This window comes from Harmonia axyridis, chromosome 6, assembly GCF_914767665.1.
Source record: "Harmonia axyridis chromosome 6, icHarAxyr1.1, whole genome shotgun sequence".
Taxonomy (NCBI): domain Eukaryota; kingdom Metazoa; phylum Arthropoda; class Insecta; order Coleoptera; family Coccinellidae; genus Harmonia; species Harmonia axyridis.
The window spans coordinates 20,503,765-20,523,700 of record NC_059506.1 but is presented as its reverse complement, the minus strand read 5'-3'; the positions used below and the strand labels follow the sequence as shown (position 1 = coordinate 20,523,700).

Sequence of the window (19,936 nt, the reverse complement as noted above, 5' to 3'; positions counted from 1 at the left end):
AATTAGAGAAAATAATGTATAATACTCGTACAGAAGGCTCATTCTACCACTCGTTCATTCCAAAACTTCTGTACGAGTATTATACATTATTTTCTCTAATTCATTGCATTTTCATCGAAATTAATGAAATATTTCCATAAATATAATTTAGTGATTTTTGCATTGAGAAATGTTGGTTGGCAGAACTGATTTCTTTAAGGCAATTTGATGAATTGACAGATAAAGCCGTAGCGGAAAGTTCGGAGTGCCAACATATAATAATAAAATATAACCATGAGAACTGTGCGTTTCTGATATATTCTCGCACGATTTTGTTCTACAAGATGTGGAAATACCACAGAATTAGAGAACAAAAATTCTGATTCTAATTCTAATACTTTCTATCAACTTCTGGAACTTTAAGTTTTTCTATAAAGGTAGAAAATGTGGTGCAAAATTAGATAATAGACTAGAACAATCTTCTCGAGAAAAAATATTTTTTTTCAGAGATCAATATGTGAACGTATCTGCATGTGATATCAAGTGATGATAATGTTGATCGTGTCACCAGAACCCTAGAAAACTCGAACGTGAATTAGACAGACACTAAAGAAAGCATTGACATGTATTCAAGAGCGCTTGTTAATTCGTGCTTATACAGATAGTTTTTTATTTATTCACGCAACTACATTATTAGAGGATTTCCCAATCAGACTCCCACATTCTTTGTTTGTATGAGTTTTTCGTGGAATGAATTAAAAATTTAATATTCTCCCTACCATTTTTTGATCAAAAAATCAGATACCTATAATTTCGACAAAAGATTCAGCATTGAGTGAAATTCGATCAAATCTCGTCATCTTTCAGGAAGACCAGACATTTATTTTGTAAACCTATATTAAGTCAAAATTAAAAAAGTTACAGAGAGAGATATTACAACTAAAGGTGATAAGTATATACTCGATGCACTGTTACACAAGTCTCTTTCACATATGTAACATTGTCTCTCCTTAACTACTGCTGGTGTTACAAGTATGTTAATCAGATCTTCTATTGATCCACAATAGTTTTTATTCTTCTCGCATCCTCTGATCGTTGTTGTCCCTGCTTTATGGCCATTGAGAAAAACTGAAAAAAAATTAACATTTTCGAGATATAATAGACCGGCCACAACCCGATTTTGAAATATCTCGTCGGTATCTCTTCTATTTACCTACAACAGGTATGGATGTGTGGAGTATCGTGATCTACACAATGTCCTGAAAACATCCATTTCTGTTGTAGGGATACCGAAGAGATACCGACGAGATTCGGTTTAGAGAAGGAATTTTCTCAGGTGGCCGGTCTACTAATAAGTCAAAGGAGTTAGTTACCATTACCACAAATATTTATATTTTTTCTGTATGGTTTCTTTACGAATTTTTCGACTTCATTCACATGAATGTTTTATTTGATCTAACGGAAAATATGAATCAATTAAGAAATTCATCAAAATTACAGACTCCAAATGTCGATCATTTTCGAATTTCGAATGCATTTTGATACATCGATACATAGGTTATTTATTATTCATTTTCTATCTTGACAAAAAGTAAAACCATCAACAATGAATACTATATAATGATTATAACGTGAATACTATATAACGTTATTGGGTCGAGTGTAATTTTTTTTTTTTTGAGTTAATATGATATTCTGTACTATTCACGTCCATTGAGCAATTTATCACAGGAATTTGGACAAAAATAATAAATAATCAACTACGATTTTGTCAACGTTTCGGAACGTCTTGTTCCTTGTTCAAGGCTGAAAATAAAGCATTTATTAATCTCAAATAGAAACATTAAACATTGGATTTCATACCTCATCATACAATTAATAAAATATATATTTAAAATAGTTAGCCAAAGTGAAGAATAAACAAACGGTTTCGACGTATGTCAGTCAATAGATTGAAAACAAAGGAACTGAAGCGGAACTATATGTTCTGGTGCAATGTATCATTGACACATATTCTCAAATTTAGTCTCGGCTTATTCAACTATTCGAAAATACACAGCTCAAAAATAAAAACAAACACGAACACAAGAGGCGAACATCAATCTGGCGACAAACACGAAATTGCTATCCATTAGGCACCGTTATCCTGGATATCATGTAGTCATAAACAGTACCCAAGTTATTTCTATCCTTTCTATAATTTACTTCTTATGTATATCATTCTTCTTATGTATATCATTTCACTTAAAAGACGTCTAAATTTAGTATGTTCTCTATCTAGGATAGTTACATTTTCGGAGTTGAATCCGTGTCCCTCTCTGTGTGTATGCTGTGTGAGGGCAGTTTTGTTCTCGGCTTTAAATGTTTTCCATCATTCTTGTGTTGTCCAACCCTCTCTTTTAAGTATTGTTTTGTCTGGCCCACGTACACTTTATCACAATCCTGACATGGAATTTTATATACTTGGCCAGATTGCATGGAAGGAGGGGTTTTGTCTTTTATATTGGTGAAATTTTTTTTATTATTATCAATGATGTTGTAGAATGAGGTCTTGCAACCAAATCCCTTGAATACTTTGTGTAGCTTTTAGTATAATCCAGGGAAAAATGCGAGCTTGAAATATTTTAACTTTGCAGTCACCTCAGTCTGTGAGCCAATGTGTATGTTGTTCACCGTATTAGCCATTGTATTGACGTCTCCACTATTGTTAACAAGGCAAACCTGATCCCGCTTAAGTTTGTAGTTATTTATCGCCTTTCTGATGTATTAACGGGGGTAATTGTTGTATGCTGGTCATTTGCATCACAAACTTTTTGTGGCTTAGTGATAAAGCTCTGTGAATTAAATTGGTAGCTATATTTTTCTTTTGTTGGGAACTATGATTGGAAAAAAAGTTGAGACATCTACCAGAATTAGATGGTTTTTCATACCAATCTGTGATCATTTTGTTATTTTCCCTTATCACCATAACATCAAGAAAAGGTAGGCACTTATTATTTTCTATCTCTATAGTGAACTGGATTTTCTCGTTAAATGAGTTGAACAAATTAAGTGTTGACTCAATGTGGTCGTCAGGTACGAGCAGAAATGTGTCATCAACATATATTCTCATGGTGGGGATGTCAAAATTCAGTTTACCTGCAACATATTCAAATACCTTCAACATAACCAATTCAGCAAAATCAGGACTGGCAGGGGATCACATAGCTGTGCCATCCAACTGTTTATAAAAAGTGTTATTGAATGTAAAGTAACCACTGTCGAATACAATATCAACCAACTTGATGAAACTGCTCCTATCCAATTCAGTGAAGCAACTTATATATCGCCATCTTTTGGAGATGACCTGAACAACTAATGATTTTGGGATGTTAGTGAACAAGGACACGACATCGAGAGACACTAGCTTGTAATTTTCAGGAACATGGATGTTTTTCAGTTCTTCAACAAAAGAGAACGAGTCCTTTACTTTAAATTTCGAAGAGGAAAGAACGTTACTTAAAATTTTATGTAGAAATGAGCCGACAGTATAACCAGGCGAACCTATACAACTTACGAATGGTCTGAAACTGGCAACTTGTTTGTGAGTTTTTCTCAAACAGTATAATTTTGGAGGAATACTGTTGTGTCTGATTAATTCTTTATATTGTGTTCCTGTTATCATCTGTTCATCTCTGAGAGTCTTCAAAAATTTTGTTGATGTTGTCCTGAGTGTTTCTTGTTGGATCCTTGTTTAAAATTTTGTATCTAAGTATTCTAAGTGCTATCACTTAGAAGATTGTCGAGTATATTCTTCCCTGTATAGAGACAACGAAAACGTTGGCAAAATCATAGTTGATTATTTATTATTTTTGTCCAAATTCCTGTGATAAATTGCTTAATATGTTATATACCTCAACTCTCATTCTTCTTATGATAATATTGATAATTATTCTGTTGGTGAGCACGTTACAATGGATGAAGTGTTGCCAGCATTAGAACTTTCAAAAGCTTTATAAAATTTCGAAAATGATATTTTCATGAATATATTGATATAATGAATAATAATTGGATAACATAATGTAAATTTTGGGTTTATATTTAATGTATAAACATAATCTTTTTTACGTCTCGGTCGGAAGAACAAAAAAAAATTTGACTAAAAATTCTCGGATCAGGGAGTCGAACCTCATGGACACCACACCTGACTTAAAATTATAAAATTGCAGAAATCGCGACAGAATGATATGGGTAGAAAGATATTCTTCGTTCGGGAAATTCTATCAACGAAGATACTTCTTCAATCCTGACGAAATTGTGTGGAGAACTTATAACTTTGGTTGTACCGAAACCGAAGTTTGTACACTCAGTTGGATCATTTCAAGATTGAAACTATTGTCGGTACAGTTTGCAGTTTTTTTTAACCTCACCGTCATATTTATATGTTACGCAAACTTCTCCTGAAGTGCATTCCCTCGATGAAATACTGGGAAGTCCTCTCTCACAAGAATCATCAGATTGATTAGATTGACAGTGGTAGCATTTCATCCCATGAGCTATGTATTGAGAATAAAGATAAAAATTAAAAATGTTATGTATAAGTAATATCGGATCTGGATACGCATACATATATAGGAATAACAAAGGCTATGAGACATTTTGATGTCCGCAATTTTTTTACTGTTCCTGGTTAATTTTTAGATGCAGTATCAGAAATATTTCTCAAATTTGGTCTATCAAATTTTTTTGTTTTGAGATGTGCTGACTATATTAAATATTTTATAGTATTTTAAGATTATTTTTTTGTATATTGTTAAAAAGGCCATTTCACCAGTACTTCTACTGTATTTGAGATCAAGAATAAAGAAGTAAATAAATAAACAAATATTTTAAACTGATATATATTATTTCACTTAAGAAACTTGAGAACTATTGCCAGTTTTAAGAACACACATGGATTTTGAAAATTTATGACAAGAAAAGGTATTCATAACAAAATTCACACATACAGGGTCTCATTTGAAAGTGTCCACCCTCAATAACAAATTCTAACTTGTGAAAACACTCATACTGATGACAGGGAGACATGATCTTGGATACAAAGCTTGATTCTACTAGCAACTACCTGGAGAGGGTTACAACCCTATCAGGAATTTGAATAGGGACAGTTTAGTTTTTCACAAGAGATTTACTTGACAAGTACTCAGAACCATTTTATTTCGATTCAAAGTTTTCACAAATTGTTTCATTAGCCCCAACTGAATATGCAAAAGTGATATTTTTCTTGTAGTAGTGAAAGCTTCGTTGATTACGTTTTGTTTCCTTGAATCATGACATATTTTTGTAAGTTCGGTGTTCGTTTTTCAGCTCTGCTGTTCCAAAGACATAAAAACTAGGATATTTTGTATATCTATGTAGGGTTTTTATATCGTTGTCTAGGGGTTTATATATAAAAGGCCGCCGGAACTTAACTATTGTTTATTTACACAATGTACAATTCAACGTCAATTGAATGTACAGCCACTGAACTTTCGTCTATTGTCTATCGAAGCTATTTTATTCCGTCTAACTGTTTATAGTCTAATTATCGAATTATTCGCGTTGATCCGTCTATATCTAACGTCGAATTATCTTACTCGCTGCGTCTACTATTTTACGTCGAATCATATGCGTCTATCACGTCGAATTCTTTAACCTTTCCCGTCTAATCTGTAACGTCGAATCCTAACTATGTCCGTCTACTATCTTACGTCGAATTCCACCCTCGTTGGTCTGTATGGTACTTCAGTCCTTAAGTCTCAAGTACCTTTTCCCCTTACGTCTCCCATCTATCGATAAATCTGCATGGTCCAACCTTTTAGGGTCGATCGTGTAGTTCTCGTTTCGTAAAGTCAGTAGCGTATCATTCAGTCGGGTGTTAAGAATTTGGATCCCACATCTATTTTGAAATAGGAAGTTCCGGAGGAAGTTCACCATTTCCAAATCAAAACAAATTGCGCTTTGTTGTTTTTGTTTTTTTTTAAACTAGTAGGTACTTATGATCCTCCTTCGTGGTAAAAGAATGACCAATTGTAATCGAACTATATTGTACTATAGTGACAAGAATATGAGTTCATAATTTCATTAGGATGACTTCATCGGAAAAATGAGAATAAATTCCTGCAAAATTTTATAATATATCTATCATATTCCGCCGAAATTTGTATATTGGAAAAATAATAATAATAATAACAACTGATCTTTATTGATAACTAGTTATCAAAGGGCAATCGACCGAGGACCTTAAGCCCAAGTTTCATCAACAAAATCTTTATGCAGATTTACAAATTTACAAAAAAAAAAAAATTGACAAGATATCAGTTTTGATAGGTGTTCAGTTTCTGTGTTAACCTTTGGGTTGGGAATTTTCTTCGGGGATGTTCTACCGGTTCATTGTGCATGAGAATCTTTATTATTTAGGCTCAGTTTCACCAAACAGCACTTGATCCCAGATTGATTAAACTCCGCTTGTTACTAAAGCAGGCTTAACAGTGTTTTCTGTTTCACCATGCATCAACCCGTCCGAAGATGATCGCGATTAACCAAATCGCGATTAAATAGTCAAACCATTTGGCAACGTTGTGAACAAGGAGTTATATAGTGTTCTGTATTGTATAAGCAGTGATGACCACCATTGGCGCTAGGTGTCAGGTGTCATTCATTCATAACTCATAACATTTCAAATCATTTGTCATCTTGTAAACAAAAAACAAAGTTAATTTCTGCCGAGAATGTCGAGTGATGTGCTTCGAAATGTCGGAAACTTGCAGAAATTATCCCATTTCACAAAACCACACATTCTGGAAAAAAAACTAAATAAGTAATTTTATTAACTTATTTATTTTTATTAACAAGTTTAACTGCTTCTTAAATAATATTTCAATCAAACATATCAATAAATTATTCTTTGCAATAAATTTCATAAAACAAAAAAACAAAGTTTACGTGTATTTTGAATGGGAAATATTGAGCCTATACATACAGTCATATTTTGATAAAATTGACCCAACAATTAGAAATTTCCGGAAAAATAATTACATAGACAAGAGTTCCATACTGATAAATAATTATTAATCTCAACTTGAAAGGTTATAATCCTCCAAAAATGGCCGATTAGTGCTAAATCGCGATTGGTCGATTAAATGGCGCTTTGGAGTGTGGTGAAACGCTACATTACATTAATCGTGATCTAAGGCCTCACTTAAGAGCTAAGTCAAGATTAAAGCATTTGGTGAAACTGGGCCTTAGAGTTCGTCAAGGCGCTGCTTAAATTTCGTGTTCAGTTTTTTGATTCGGTCTTCAGTAGGTTCTATCTTGGTTATCTGGTAAAGGAGCTCGTTGGGGGAGTTGTACAGTCTGTTATTTGGATGTCTCATCTTGGAAATAGCTATGAGGGGTGTTGTCTCAGCCACCTTTAAAATCTTCATCACGGATTCTCTGCAGTTAGTATGAAGGGAATGTCCATATTCAATGAGTGATTTGTATATGGATTTTTAAATGATAATAATAATAATAATAATAAACGTCTTTATTTTTCTTTTTCAGTACAACACAGGCGAAGTTTAGCCTCAGGCTATTCTTACACTTAACCTGTGCAGCACGATACATACAAATATTACAATAGCGTTTTTTACTCTAGAGAGGAGAAGAAAAGAAAGAAAACATGTCAATAGGTTTCATGAAACAAAAATCAAAACAACATACCCAATATGATAAGAAGGGTATAACAGGACAGATAAAATAAAAGAGTCCATATTAAGTACTAACCCGATAATTCGAGAAGTCTAGCTCTCAGAACACGCTTCATCCGAAATTCGGAGATATGTAAGTAATCAATGAGAAATGTATTGAACATCTTAGCGGCCTGGTAGGTGAACGATTTCTGAAACATAGCACTGGAGTGACGAGGGATGCTCAAGTGATTTCTACCCCTTACCGCGACCGAATGGACAGCCGACCTAGGAACAAGTCTACTATAGAGTTCCACGGGAATTTTGTACTTCATTATTTTGTATAAAAAATAGCAAAAATTATATTTTCTTCGAATATGCATTGGAAGCCAACCCAGCTCTCTTATTTTGTGCGAAACATGATCAAACTTTCTAAGAGAGAAAACGAAACGACAACAAAAATTCTGTACTTTCTGAATACGGTGATGTTCAAATTTCGTCAAATAATTTCCATAAACAACATCCCCGTAATTGAATAAAGATAAAACCAATGATTCACCAAGAATCCTACGAATAGAAGAGTTAAGGCAATGTCTGTGCGAGTATATCATCTTGAGAATACAGAATGATTTCTTGAGCAGGGTATTTACATGAAAAGTGAATTTCAAGTCAGAATCAAACGTTATACCCAAATTCTTGATGGTATCAACGATGGGCAAGACTGAACGATCAATCTTCACCTGAAGTCTCTGTGAAAGATTCTCCCTCAAGCTCCTATTTCCGAATAAAATCACCTGACATTTACTCTCATTTAACTTCAAATTGTGTTTCCCAGCCAATCTATTTACCGTTTCGAGGTCACTATTTACACCATCCTGAGCTTGAAAAAAGTTACCCGCATTCAAGTCACAATATATCTGAGTGTCATCAGCAAAGGCCTGACACTTACAATATTTAATTGATGTTAGGATATCACTTGAATATATAATAAAAAGTAGAGGTCCCAGAACGGATCCCTGGGGTACACCAGAGATAACATAACGCGAAGAAGACAAAATATTGTTAATTTGTACCTTTTGAGAACGGTTATTCAGATAAGAGAAGATGAAAGAAAGTGCATCTTCAGAGAACCCATAATATTTTAGCTTGTGACAAAGTAATGTGTGATTGATGGTATCGAATGCCTTTGAAAAATCTAAGGTTATTAAAGCTGTTACATTTCCGTCATCAAAATTCCTGGCGATGTCATCAGCCACCTTCACCAATGCAGATGAAGTACTATGTCCAGCCCTGTAACCAGCCTGACAATTGGGAATAATATTGTTGTCAGTGACATATGATGTTATCTGTCGATGGATTGCCCTCTCAAGTATTTTTGACATCGCGGGCAAAATGCTAATAGGTCTGAGGTCTGAAAACTGCTTGGGGTCATTGATTTTACTTAACGGCCTTATCACCGCAACCTTCCATGATTGTGGAAAATAATTCTTTTCAATGCAACAATTAACTATATGGGTTATATATTTATCAAGTGAAGAACCACAGTATTTAAGCATGTTGATCGTTATACCATCCAAACCAACAGCATTTGATTTTATGCTCGAAATAATCTTTCCGACCTCATCGACAGTAATAAATCGAAACTTAAAAGAAGTTTCAGGACTTGTTAAGTTAGGAAATTTTTCTGTAGCGTAAAAATTTAAGAGATTGTCATCAACTGGCTTATCAACAAAAACGGAACTGAAATAATCATTAGCCAGCTCCGGTCGCTCCAGGTTGGTCGGCAAACGCACATTACTTTTTTGGGGACTTATCCTCCTCAAACTATTCCACAACAATCTAGAATCTCGTGCCCGAAATATACCATCGTAATAAGCTTTTTTTTCTCGTCTTATAGACGACAGAGTGAAATTTCGTATTTTCTTGTAACAATCCCAATCATCAGGCGTTTTGGATATTTTAAATTTTGCTAGAGCTGAATCTCTCTCCTTCATCATCATTTTGACGGGAAAGGTCAACCACGGTGCATGTTTTTTCGTCACACGAGACGCTTTCAAAGGAGCATGCCTCTCGAACACGGACCGAATCAAACCGGAGAAAAAATCAACTTTTTCATCGATATTATTTATAGCAAATATATCATTGAACGATTCTTGTACTAAGTCTTGTTGAAACAAGGTAACATCGAAGTTTTTGAAATCTCTATAATAGTGTATTTTAGGCTCCGTGACTGACGATCTAAAGCTGAGTTCACAATGAACTAAATTATGATCAGACACATTGCTTGCATCCATGACACCAGAACTTAATACGTATTCAGGGTTAGTTATAAAAATTGGATCCAACAATGTCATGGAGCGTCCGCATATTCTTGTCGGTTCATTTATCAACTGTTCGAGACCATAGACCTCCAAAGAATTAACCAAGATCCCGTTTGAGAGCAAGTCGATGTTAACATCCCCAAAACAAATCAACTCATCTACAGTGGGAAAAATTAAGGACAAGGAATCGTCAAGAGACTCTATGAAAGAAGGTAGACTACCCTTAGGGGGACGATAGACGCAACCGACCGCAAAGGAGGTATTTTTTATCTTTATCCGGATCCAAATCTGTTCGCAATGGTTGTTAATACTACTTGAAATTAATGATATGGATTTGATTTTATTTGATACATAAATTCCGACACCTCCGCCTCTGGTTTGTCGATCTTGTCTATAAAAAGTGAAACCATCGATGGTTATGGCCTCCGCATCAACCCCATCACCCAACCATGTCTCAGAAACACCCACGACATCGAAATCATCTATTAATGTTCTGAAATCATCAAAATGAGCCAAAAGTGAACGGATATTCAAATGACACAACTTAAAATTTCTAGCCATCCCACATCTTCTAATTACCACAATAGAATTAATAATGAACGTAAATCAAATAATGAATGATTAGTAAACCGTAACAATTTCTCCCCCAAACAATGAATTCCAATTTAAATACTAAGAAGGTAGCAGTGATACAAATATTAACAAAACAAATTATATTTTATTTTCAAATTGAATATGTTTCAACCAAATATCATACAATATCCCAACATATACAGCCAGTTAACGTATAAAAACAAACACTAGATAACGTTCCTAAACAATATGGTAGGCAAAAAAACAATGACAAATGGTAAAAGATAAGAACGTTTACAGTATACTCTTTGTTTCTTTCTTCCTCCCCGCAAAAATTTATGAAATGATAGAAAACTTAACCTAAAACTCTATATAAACAAACAAGTTTGTATTCAAAATTGAGATTTGAACAGTGCAAAATGAATCAACGAGACGATAATCTATAATGAAAGGATTTTTCTGAATTCAGCATAACTTCTTAAATAATGTTTTTTACCATCAAATAATATACATATTCTTCCACCTTGAGACCAAACATTCTGTCTTCCGCAGATCCCCCTTGCCTTGATGAAAACTTCATATCTTGACTTAGTTAAATCCTCAGTAATAGTGATATTAGATCCCTTCAACTTTTTCTTATTAGATAAGATCTTGACACAGTCATCGGACGATGAAAACTTCACAATAATTGGACAATGCTTCTTATTTCCAATTTGACTATTAGCATTTATTCGGTAACAGTTTTTTATTTCAAAATCAGACAGTTGTAGTGAAAGTTTTCGTGTGAATAAATTTCGAACAATTTCTCCAACATTTTCATCTTTTTCCTGCTCGACTCCATAAATTCTCAAATTAGACAATTTTTTAACCTGATGAAGGTCATCTATTTCAGCCTGGCATTTATGATTTTCTTCAGTTAATTGATCGACTTTCAACTGCAAGTTACGATTTGCATCAGCTAATTGTGACATATCCATTTTCACTATGTCGACTTTGCTTTCCAATTCGATGATTTTTTCAGACAACTTCTCTGAGACCAATTCTGATAATTTGTCAGCTATCGATTCCATGAACTTTTTATCTTGGAAACATTCACAAATTATTTTCTTGATATCGGATCTTTGATCCTTTGTAAATACCATTTTCAAATACTAAAAATTTTAAATCAATTTATTTGATGAATTGATTGATAATTGCTGGTCAATTATGGTTCACGTCAAAGCGCCGACTCAATAGCACGTCTACTCGCTCGAAACGCTCATAGCAGAATTGATGGATGCTGTTTTCATGTTGATTCCTTCTTTCCTGTATGTCAATTTTCTGAGGTGTTTGGCTCTGCTGATAATTTTCTTCTTTGTATTTTTTGCGTGTATTTTTAGGCTTGCTTTATTGTCAATTTGAATTTCCAGATATTTTACTGAATTCGTTGGTTTGACTAATTTATTGTTTATTGATGTAGTGGCGAACTGATGATTAATTTTATGGTTGAAAATCATTAGTTGGGATTCTTCTGGGTTCATCTTCAACCTCCACTTTGAAAACCATATTGTTAATATATTTATGTACTCTTGTAGATTATCAATGCAGTTTTTCAATGATTTCTCGTATGATATTATTGTAGTATCATCCGCATATTGTAGTATATATTGTTTTTGGTCGTGTATTGTGCCCATGTCACTGCAATAGATGTTGTATATCAGAGAAGATAGGGGAGTTCCTTGAAGTGTTTCTTGCATAGGGATGAAGAAGGTGGATGTTGCTTGATTTTAATTTTCAGTTTTCTGTTCTCCAGATATGCTCTTACTCTATGTATTAAATATGCAGGTGTGTCTTTTTAAATTATTTTATAAAGTAATTCTTTTATCCACCCACTATCGAATGCTTTTTTGGTGTCAATGCAAACTACTGCTATTTATTTATTATTCAATTGTGCATTTTGTAAGTTGGATATGAAAAAGGTCAGTGGATGAACAGTAGCCTTTTTCTTGCGGAAGTCAAACTGAATCTTTGTTCTGTTTTGCTATGAGGTTGATTGTTCCTCTTGTCCATACTTCAGGGAAGAATTGGTTATTGAGACACTATTTGTATAACTTCATTTTATGTTCATGTATGTTCTGCTGTAGTTTTTCAACGATATCCATTATCTGATCCTGCTGCACTATTCTTGGTGTTATTAGAATTTCATAGTAAGGGGCTTCTTCTACTTCGATTGATTCAGTGTTCATAGTTGGGTTGTTGAAATAATCCCTGCACCAGTTCTCAATCATTGTCTCTGTTTCAGCATCAAAATTCTTATTCTTGCCATATTGATATACTTGTTTGTAGTGCTCTGCAAATATTTCTGCCTTTTTGGAATCTGTCTTATATTCTCTGTTGTTTTCTATGATAGAAGGAATCTTATGGAATTTTTGTTCTTGGGGAGTTTTTTTGATTTGCTGACAAAATGTTCTTCCTTTGGTTTTGCTGATTGATCTGCAAGCTTCATTCCATCTATGGGTTCTATACTGTTGGATCATTTTATGAATAGCAGAGTTATATTAATTTATTTGGGTTTTGAAATGTGGCTTGGGGGAGTGACGATATGCTCTGTACATTTTTCGTTTGTTTTTGATCATTGAAATTATGAAGGGACGTAATTCATGAAGGAATGGGCGATGTGTTACTGTAGGTGTAGGTATATTTCTGAATACATTAAGATATTTTATTATTGAAAGCTGTGATGTAGTCCTCGTCCATAATTGATTTTCTATGAGAGTTAATGAATTGATGTTCTCCTCATTCACCTTATTGACTTTGCATTTGTCGAATGTAAACGTTTCTTTCTTTTGAGCATCTTTTGGCTGTGTATTCATGTCTAATGTAATAACCATTCCTAGGTGATCGGAACCCAAGTCTGATACAAGCTCTATATCTATGATGTTGCTTTCTAAATTTGTAGAGTACAACAACAAATCTGGGGTACTATCAGGGTTATTATCCATCAAGAATGTTGGTGGTGTCATATATTTTTTGAAGGAACCGCTCTGGAGAAATTTGTTAATTTGTCTATTTTTCGTTTGATTGGGATTGAAGTCACTGATGATCATAGAATATTTATGTAAGGTTGCTTTTGCGAATATAGTTTCCTCGATTTGGGAATGAGAGTGCATGTATATCAAAAATATGTGCAGTTTATCATCTTTAAAAGGGATTATGAAATGTGTTGCTTCATTGAGGTTGTTGTTAAGACTAGGAGAATTGTTCTTACCCATTTTCAGGTTGAGGTGGCACTGTGCTATACTACCGCCTCGTGTATTGATAACTGTATGTCCTAGCTTCTGTACAATATCCCAGACTTTGTAGGAAATGTTGTGTTCTTTTTTTATTTTGGCTTCTACGAACAGAGACCATTGTATCTCATTCTCTTCAATGAAGTTGTTGATCAGATATTTTTTAGGTATCGGGTTTTTCACTATAATTTGACCCCCCCTTTAACTTTGTTACAAGGAGAGGTACAAAAAAATGTTTTCTACAAAAGTTTCACGAAATCAACTAGTGTTTCTTAAAATTATTTCACAAAACGAAATATATACAGAGTGGGCAACATATTGATAGCAACTTCATTTTTTCAAATGGAACACCCTGTATATTTCTATATATTTGACTAGGTCTTTCTTCCCTGATTTCGAATATATAACATATGTTTGGCCTATCTCTCTTTTTCTGAGTACCACAGAGTTTCAAAGTTCAAGAACCACCTGGCAAGCTAAGTAATTTCAATTGGAAGGCTGCGATATTCAGAATGCCCTTTTTGAGTTATCTCGTTGGCAATGATATATAACATACGTTTGTCATTGAATAAAACTATTCACCGAATATGCACTACACAGAAGCGGAAAAACTTGAAATATGTTCGCTTTATGTAGAGAACAATAAAAATAAGAAAGCTACATGGAGAGAATATATGGAGTTGCATCCAAATGATCCAATTCCAATTCATAGTGAAAAACGTATGTCATATCTTTGCCAACGAGATAACTCAAAAAAGGGCATTTTGCCCTTCCACATTGATTACTTTTGCCAGGTGGTTCTTAAAACTTGAAACTCTGTGGTACTCAGAATGAGAGAGATAGACCAAACATATGTTATATATTCGAAATCAGGGTGACAAGAGCTAGTCAAATATAGAAAAATATACAGGGTGTTCTATTTGAAAAAATGAAGTTGCTATCAATATGTTGCCGACTCTGTATATATTTCGTTTTGTGAAATAATTTTAAAAAACACTAGTCGATTTCGTGAAACTTTTGTGAAAAACATTTTTTTCGGCAACCGTCCGGGAAGTGAGCACTTCCCGGACGCTTTTTCTCTGAGAAAGTAGCATTTCCCGGCCTAGTCCGGAAAGTACGTACTTCCCGGACTAGGCCGGAAAAGAATCATAGAATCCATAGCGACCGAGATAACCGGCTGACAGTTCATATGAAATTAGTTGTCAAAAATTTTCATGTTTTTTGATCGCAATCGCAATAAAATATGGAAAGCAGCAACGATAGTGTTATTTTACTTGGTTGCCGAAAAAATATTGTACGCAACACGCCCGAAAATGTTTTTTTTGGACTCGCAGACTTCCAGGACTCGCTTACGCTCGTCCTGGAATTTTGTCTATTCGTCCAAAAAAACCCTATTTTCCGGACTTGTTACGTAAATTACTATTTTGTACCTCTTCTAGTAACAAAGTTAAAGGGGGGGTCAAATTATGGTGAAAAACCCGGTACATAACTATTGTTGTAGAGAATTTCATTATTTGAGTTGAATTTGGCGGTTTATTTTGTTGTCTATAGGTTCTGTTGGTGACGGTTCGTTCTGATCTTCCACATCGAACATGGGTGTATACACCCGGTTACCTGAAAAAACTGCAGTAGTGTCTACATCAAATTGTGTCAGAAATCTTCTTTTTAGTTTCTGCAATACCTAGTTCCTCCCTGTTGATGTTTTTGGGCTTGTTCAATTTTCTTATATATGTACCTATTCACGATTTCATCATGTATAGTATAGTAAAGGTGCATGTATTCTTGTATTTTTCTTATGTAAGTCTTATATTCCCCTGGTCATTTTATTAAGAGGTCTTATGATTGCATTCGGAATACCTTCGATGGGTTTTTTGTTATGTTTTGGACATTTGCTTGACCATGCCTGGTGTTCTTAAGAACCGCAGGCACTGCACTTGACTGTGATGTTTTGTGGGCGCCTTGACATTTGTTGCATTTTGCTGGTTGAGTGCAGTTTTCTGTCATATGATCGAATTGTTGGCACTTGTTTCATGGAATTGGTGTGGGTTCAGGAGGATGACTTGCGTATACTAGATAGTGTCTACTTTTGAAGAAAATCCCTTTCTAGAGTAGTCTTTCGGATGTTGTAGCTTCATCTGTGATGATTCCTATGTAAGTAGTAGGCGTATTGTAATTCCTAGATATATTCTTCGGCAAAATATGTGCTTTAAATTCAATTTATTAAGATGTTCACTAATTTCTTCATCTTGTATAGATTTTTCAACGCCAGTTATTACCACTGAGAAAGTTTGCTGTGGTTCTGGTCTTTCTTTTCCTTGGATGTACGGTTTAGTCTGTTTGAATTGGGTGATGGTTTTCTGGGTTTTCATCTCTTCTATAATGCATTTACGATTTTTTCTTTCTCATTGTTGGATTTGATAAGGTAGCCGATTTTGATTTTTATGACAATATCTGTAGATTCTGGGAATTTCTCGTTTTATTCATCTGCCATTTTGATTCTGTCGGTTATTAAGTTTTCATTTGATGTTAGATAAAATTGTTGTTTGTATTCCGTTTTGTTTAGTTCCTTCATTCTTGCTGAATAATTCCTAAAGGTAGTCTTGTTGTTGAGATTTGTTTGAGTTTGTACTTTACTGTTGTCTTGACGTGTATGGTTTCCTTTAGTATTATAGTTGAAATGTTTTGTGTGGAAGAATGAGCTGGGATGACTGTTTCCATAGCGATAATGTTATCTCGGATGTTTTTTTGTGGTTCAAGATGCGGTTGGCTAATTTCTGTCTCGGGAGTTTTGTTATCGTTAACTTTTTTGTTTTCGTTTTTAGTTATTACTTTCTTCTTACGTTTCCCATTGGAAGGCTTCTTAAATGATGGGTCATCGTCGTAGTTTCATCCGAACTTTTTTCGGCGGATTTTTCATCGGAAATGATTCTTGAGAAAATCTGCGGCACCGTATGAATTTGATCTCAAAATTTTAATTTATTTTATTCGTGTTTTCTGAATAATACGGTGTTAGAATAATGGAAAAAAAATAATGTAAAAATTCAGCTTTAAAGCTTTTGAACTGGTAAGAATATTTAAGTGTTTTTTTCAAAGCTTTCTAAAAAATCATTTCGAGGAAAAACTTTTTTGTTTCAAATTTGTTTGGATAGTAGGAGAAAGAAAACAATTAAAGAATACCGAATTTTCAAGTAAAGAGTTTTTCAACAAGAACTTTTTTTTGTCATTGGAACTACAGTTTTGACATTTATTTTTTTTATACATCTATAGAAAAAGCTTGAGCAATTGTTGCATTCATCTCAATTTCAGTCGAAAATCGAACTGAAATTATAAAAATTCACTATGAAAATGGTGGATCTGCAAAAGTTACATTTCGTAAAATTGGAATATTTTTGCTATTGAATTATTTGAATGATAGCAAATGTCATTCATCTGAAAGTTACTGTAGGGCTGATCCTTTTCTCGTCAATTTTACAAAAATGATACTTTTCAATTGATTCATTTCATTCCTTGGTATTACAGGACTCGAATCAAACTTCGAAAGTTAAAATTGTTTAAACGAGTTTCATTAGTGCCAAACAGTTCTCTGATAATGGCATTTGATATAATTAACGAAACTCATTTCACTTATGGAGTCACTGTTGAATTCCAATATTGCCAATCTTTATAATCGCATTGTTTACTCATGTAGTATGGAACTGTTTTTTTTTTTTTTTTTTAATTATTGTTCTCATTCTTAACTAGAGAGTCCATTTATTAATTCTTAACTAGAGAGTATCAAACAGTTTTCTGATAATGGCAATTATCAGTGTAAATATTGATAATGATGGCGATGGTCATCTGCGTTTGAATTTGGGTGTTCATCAAGAGATAGTTGATGTAATTATATACAGGGTGTTCCTAAATTGAACGTACAAACGAAAAGGGGAGATTCCTTAAGTGAGTTTAAAAAAAAAGTCCCATAAACATGGGGTCGCAAACGTTTCGTTTTCGAGATAAAGAGTGTTGAAGTTTGAATTTTTTTCAAGTTTTTTTCTCATAGTATCTACACTTCACAAGATATTCAACTGAAATTTGGCATAGATATTACATTTGAGAGTTCTCACCACGTGACATGGCAATTTCGATAGAAGATCTACATGGTGATATTTTTTCTGGAACACTGCCACCTGTTCTTCTGCAGAACTTTTTTTTGGTGAGCAACTGTTAATTTGAAAAAATGTAAAAAGAAGCTTTGTTCTTATACTAAACTTTTCGGTCTCTTGCAGTTTTGTCCTATCTACAAACGATTTCGAGAAAAAAAATTTTGAACGATTCAAACTTCAACACTCTGTATCTCGAAAACGAAACGTTTGCGATCCCATGTTTATGGGACTTTTTTTTCTTAAACTCACTTAAGGAATCTCCCCTTTTCGTTTGTACGTTCAATTTAGGAACACCCTGTATTATCATATAATTCCTTTTTTTCATGCATTAACGCTCCAACTAGACAAGTAGAGCAACAGAACTTTCATCAACTTTAACTGATTACCTTTTTATAACATTGAAAATCATATAATAGGACGTCATTCGGTAAAAATGAAACATAAAGTAAAATTTTTATATCATACCATAAGATGGTTAAAATAGACCTTTGATCGTTTTGCTGGAAAACATTCGATAACGCAGTTATGAATTTTATTCCTTACTTCATTTACACATTGGAAAATCAGGTACTGGATTCCCACATTTAATGATATAATTATTTCAATAGAAACCGCATCTTACTCATATCCTGGGAATAAATCATCTAGTCTCGAGTCAACATCTACATAAGCAGACGCAATTTGTATGAATGGGCAAAATGAACCAAATTTCATTGAATGTTTGTTTTCTTGTGAGTATTATCATGAGGGCATCTAATTTTTCGAAAAAATATCGAAGAAACATTGGATTTTTGTACCTGTACGAATGCTTTTTTGTTAAAAAAATATTACTTTGCACTTTGTTTGTCCGATTTTCTGCAGATGAAAAATTAAATAACCTAACGATTTTTGAAAAGACTATTTCATGAGACCTTAATCAGGTTCTTTTTTTCTAATGTATTGTAAATTTTTGGTAACAACAGTTGTCAAGTTTTGCCGCGGGTGAACTCAAAAAAACTGCTGACAGGTGCAGTGATATAGTTTTTCCATCTAGAAACTATTTTCAATCTAACTTTGAGTGTTTGTGAATCGGTGGAAATTATAAGAGGAGGAAAATGGTCACTTGAATTGAGTATAGCAAATATGATTGATTAGTTTAGTACTTTTCGACAATTAATTTTATAAAAACAACAAAATTTTTAGAACCCAACCTGAAATCCCATACGCATTTACCAAATATAATTCTCATCTATATTCAATTTCGAACCTATATTCAAAATGTTGTTTATTATATTTTTATATTTTTTCAGAGGAAATAATTTACTATCAATAGGACATTTTTTGCCCAAAAATCTAATTTTAAGAACTTACTAAGTAAATATCGCTCAAGTACCTACTCACCTGAAGATATAAGTTGTAACAATAAAAAACAGTAACAGATTTTATCTATAACCGATTCCATACTTTACTTTTCTCTCCTGTTACGAATTTAATGAAACTATAAAAAATTGGCAACGAAATGCAACGGTATTCCCTCTCCCATTACAATTCGAAGAACTACAATGCATTGTTGGCGCTACTGGATAGTTGTTAATTTATCCTTGAGGTTTTCCACTTGATGAAATGATTAGGTAGGTATATACCAAACTGATCTCATTCCTACTCGTTTTTTCTAGACCACAAGTTGACATTATTTCAGCAAATCTCTATAACTTGTGAATATCAAAACTACACATTTGATTAAAATGTTGTTTTGAAAGTACATAGGACTGTTTCATTAGAGGTAAATAAAAAAAATTGAATCCTTAAAAATGAAATTAATAGGTTTTTAACCAAACGAATATTTTTATTCGATAAAGCTCACACTGTCAATTTCAAGTTGAACAAAACAATTGAAAATAAAAATTAAATAGGCGAAAAATGTTGAACTACATTATGACAGAATTAAGGATACGCAATAATTTACTTATTCACCAAAGAAAATG

At 33.6% G+C, this 19,936-nt stretch overlaps 1 protein-coding gene across 1 annotated transcript; it reads right to left on the bottom strand.

The window, feature by feature from the left end:
- Window positions 1–858: 858 nt before the first annotated feature.
- LOC123682636 lies at window positions 859–19,519 on the bottom strand. Its single transcript, XM_045621377.1, has 3 exons — window positions 19,353–19,519; window positions 4,389–4,514; window positions 859–1,107 (listed from the first exon to the last, which is right to left on the bottom strand). The coding sequence occupies exons 1-3, from the start codon at window positions 19,411–19,413 to the stop codon at window positions 878–880; spliced, it is 417 nt and encodes a 138-aa protein (XP_045477333.1). The 5' UTR covers window positions 19,414–19,519; the 3' UTR covers window positions 859–877.
- Window positions 19,520–19,936: the final 417 nt, after the last annotated feature.